General features: G+C 39.8%; 1 protein-coding gene across 1 annotated transcript in view; it reads right to left on the reverse strand.

Annotated features, from left to right (window-relative positions):
- MLLT1 (myeloid/lymphoid or mixed-lineage leukemia (trithorax homolog, Drosophila); translocated to, 1) overlaps positions 1-1,625 on the reverse strand; it is a gene marked incomplete at its 5' end in the record, with an annotated part of 24,883 nt that extends 23,258 nt beyond the window's left edge. The window contains one exon of the mRNA XM_010283308.1: positions 1,423-1,625. Coding sequence (XP_010281610.1) covers positions 1,423-1,625 — 203 coding nt within the window. The remainder of the gene's footprint in view (positions 1-1,422) is intronic.
- Between the last annotated feature and the right edge of the window lie 1,108 nt (positions 1,626-2,733).

Here is a 2,733-nt window from a genome sequence, read left to right on the forward strand (position 1 = left end):
AGCCTTTGTTCCTTTGCCACTCTATTCTAACAAATTAAAATTACTACACAAGCAATCTGCTAGCAGCACAAGCCTACCTTCACCAGTAGATTTTGCTCCAAGTAAGAGCAAACCATCTGAAGAAACCCTTCAAACAAATCTAGAAATAGTATGCATCTGCCATACCATTTACGTACAGCCTAGACACACTTTGGTCAAAAGCAAGCTGGCATTACAAGCAAGCTTAAGAAAGCACACAAAACCCAGAGACTGGAAGTAACAGTCTCTTTAAAAGTAGATGAGATGGCAACCACCTGAGCAAAGACCATCTACTATCCCAACACAGTTGTTTGTAATAAAGTAATTACACCAGATGACAAGAATTGTAGCACAGCAGATTGTAACTTTTATTCTATAAATTAGCTTTCAGCTCAGTATCACACTTGCTTATCATACATCAGTTTTACTACATCAATTTGACAGAGACATTATTAACATACAGACTAGATTCACATCCTTACTAGCTGAACACTTTTGAGTTACCTTCCACTGTGGAATCTCACAAATAACCACTGTAGTAGGTAGTCCTGAGACACCCTGCATGACCAGTAGTTTTCCAGAGAAGTATTTCAAAGAATGTACATTACGAATTAATTTACAGCAATATTCTTAGGCAGCCAGCATTCCTTGTAACACTACATAACAATAACACTGCAGACACAGTTACACAATCTTAAGCAGATCTAAGTCTTTGTTGCTGCTGAAAAGGGCAATTCCTGCTCCTCCACCTCAACCATGCTGCCCCATGCCAAGAATAAGGTTCATGTTGCTGGACAGGCAGAAAGAGCAAAGAACAGACCCAACAGAAAATAACACTAGAATTCATATACTCTCCCCAATCTTGCTGACTGCACAACGCTTGCACAACACATGCAGCTAGAACATACAGCCAGTGGCAAAGAGACCACAACCCCCTTGGCATCACTGATTGCTAGTGGCTTAAATACCACGTGAACTGGCACCTGAGATGAGAAATTGGAAGAATTCTGATGGCTACTTAATGACCAATGCAAAAGCCTATATACTCCAGTATGTTAGATGAGCCCAGTATTTCAGCATCTTTCAGCAATCACATGCTTCCAGCTTTTGTTGGCAAATACTAACAAATCAAACCCGCCCTTCCCATTTTGTAACATGAATTATCTTCTGCTGTCACTGTACTAATGCCTAAATAAGAGAATAAAGCATCTGACCTCCAGCCCTTTCATCAGAAGAAGGTCCCATTCTCCCTGACCTTCCTCAAACAAAGACAGTAAAGGTTAAAGCTGAAGTGTCTGCAACATACATTTTGCTCTTCTTTAATGAGATATTTTACAGAAAAGTGACAATCCCAATGCTCTTTCATACAAAGACCTAATAACGCATCTTCAAAAATACACTCACCTCGCTTGGGTTTTGGGAAGCTCTCATGTAGCCGAAAGACCACCCTTTCCACAAAATGCTGGATGTCACACTGCTCCGGGCCACGGACAAACACCATCCAGTCATGAGTAAAGCCTTCGGTGGTGGGCTTTTTCCGCAGTTGGGCTCGGTGCCCCAGCTCCAATTTTACTTGAACCGTGCACTGTTTTAGGATAGAGGTAAGACTATAAGCAAAATGAAACAGCTTACATGTTATGCATAATGCTGAGCCCCACAGACAGAAGACGCTAGATCACCACAGGGGAGGAATACAACACAGAGAGATTAGTCTAATTCTGAAAACAACAGTGTTGTCAACAGAAAAGTAATCATAAAAATAGCTCCTAGCACCATTTCATACCTATTTTGTTCCTAATATTAGCACTGCAGAGAAAACAGCTTTAGAAGGAGGATAGATTTATCTGCCTCACCAACTAAATTGACAGCAAAGCCCTAATTGCAGAACCTTTATTTCTAGAAAGCATCAGAGACAGAACTTCACAGCTTACAGAATTCACTGCACCGATAGAAAACTAATCTTAAAACAGAAAAAATTAAATCACGAATTGGTGGTTTGTGATATTCTCCCCTGGAATATGTAATCTCTTAGAATACAGTCATACAGCCATGATGCTCCTTGTATTTTCAAATGCATTTTATTAATGCACTTTCAAAGACCAAGACTAACACACAGCATGCCTCCACAATATCCAACACCAAAACAACCTAATTCTGATTTGCACTCCTGATTCCTACTCTAACCATAGAATAACAGAGAAGGTCTATTCCCTGGCTTGCTCAAAGCACAAAAATCCCATTAAATGTCTTAAAAAACAGATTAAATTAATTGTGAAGATCCACGTATTATTGCAGACTTCACAGTCAGAAGAAAGCAAATGAATTAAACAGATACAACAGAGGAAAGGCAAATGTGATTCAGACACAAGTTAAAGCAAGCAAATCTTAGGGCAAGATCTGTAGAGGCAGGGAATAACACTTAAGGTGCCCAACTACTTACTAATTTTGTGCATATATGTTATACAAACTAGGCCAGCAGCACATCAATCTCAAACTAAACCCAACAAAATCCAGCTTCAGCAACTGGGAGCTTATTAAAAAAGGGGCAATTTTTAGTCCTGACCCCCTTCTTCACCTAAGACTTGAAAGTAAGTGTCTTTTTCTGGCAGTTCTCAGTTACCATTGGGAGAATGACAAACATTATTTGTCATTACCTATATTACAGGTGTACACAGACCCAAACTGAGAGCATGATGTTAGTGAACGTGGAAAGAG

This window comes from Phaethon lepturus, unplaced genomic scaffold, assembly GCF_000687285.1.
Source record: "Phaethon lepturus isolate BGI_N335 unplaced genomic scaffold, ASM68728v1 scaffold17883, whole genome shotgun sequence".
NCBI classification, from domain to species: Eukaryota; Metazoa; Chordata; class Aves; order Phaethontiformes; family Phaethontidae; genus Phaethon; species Phaethon lepturus.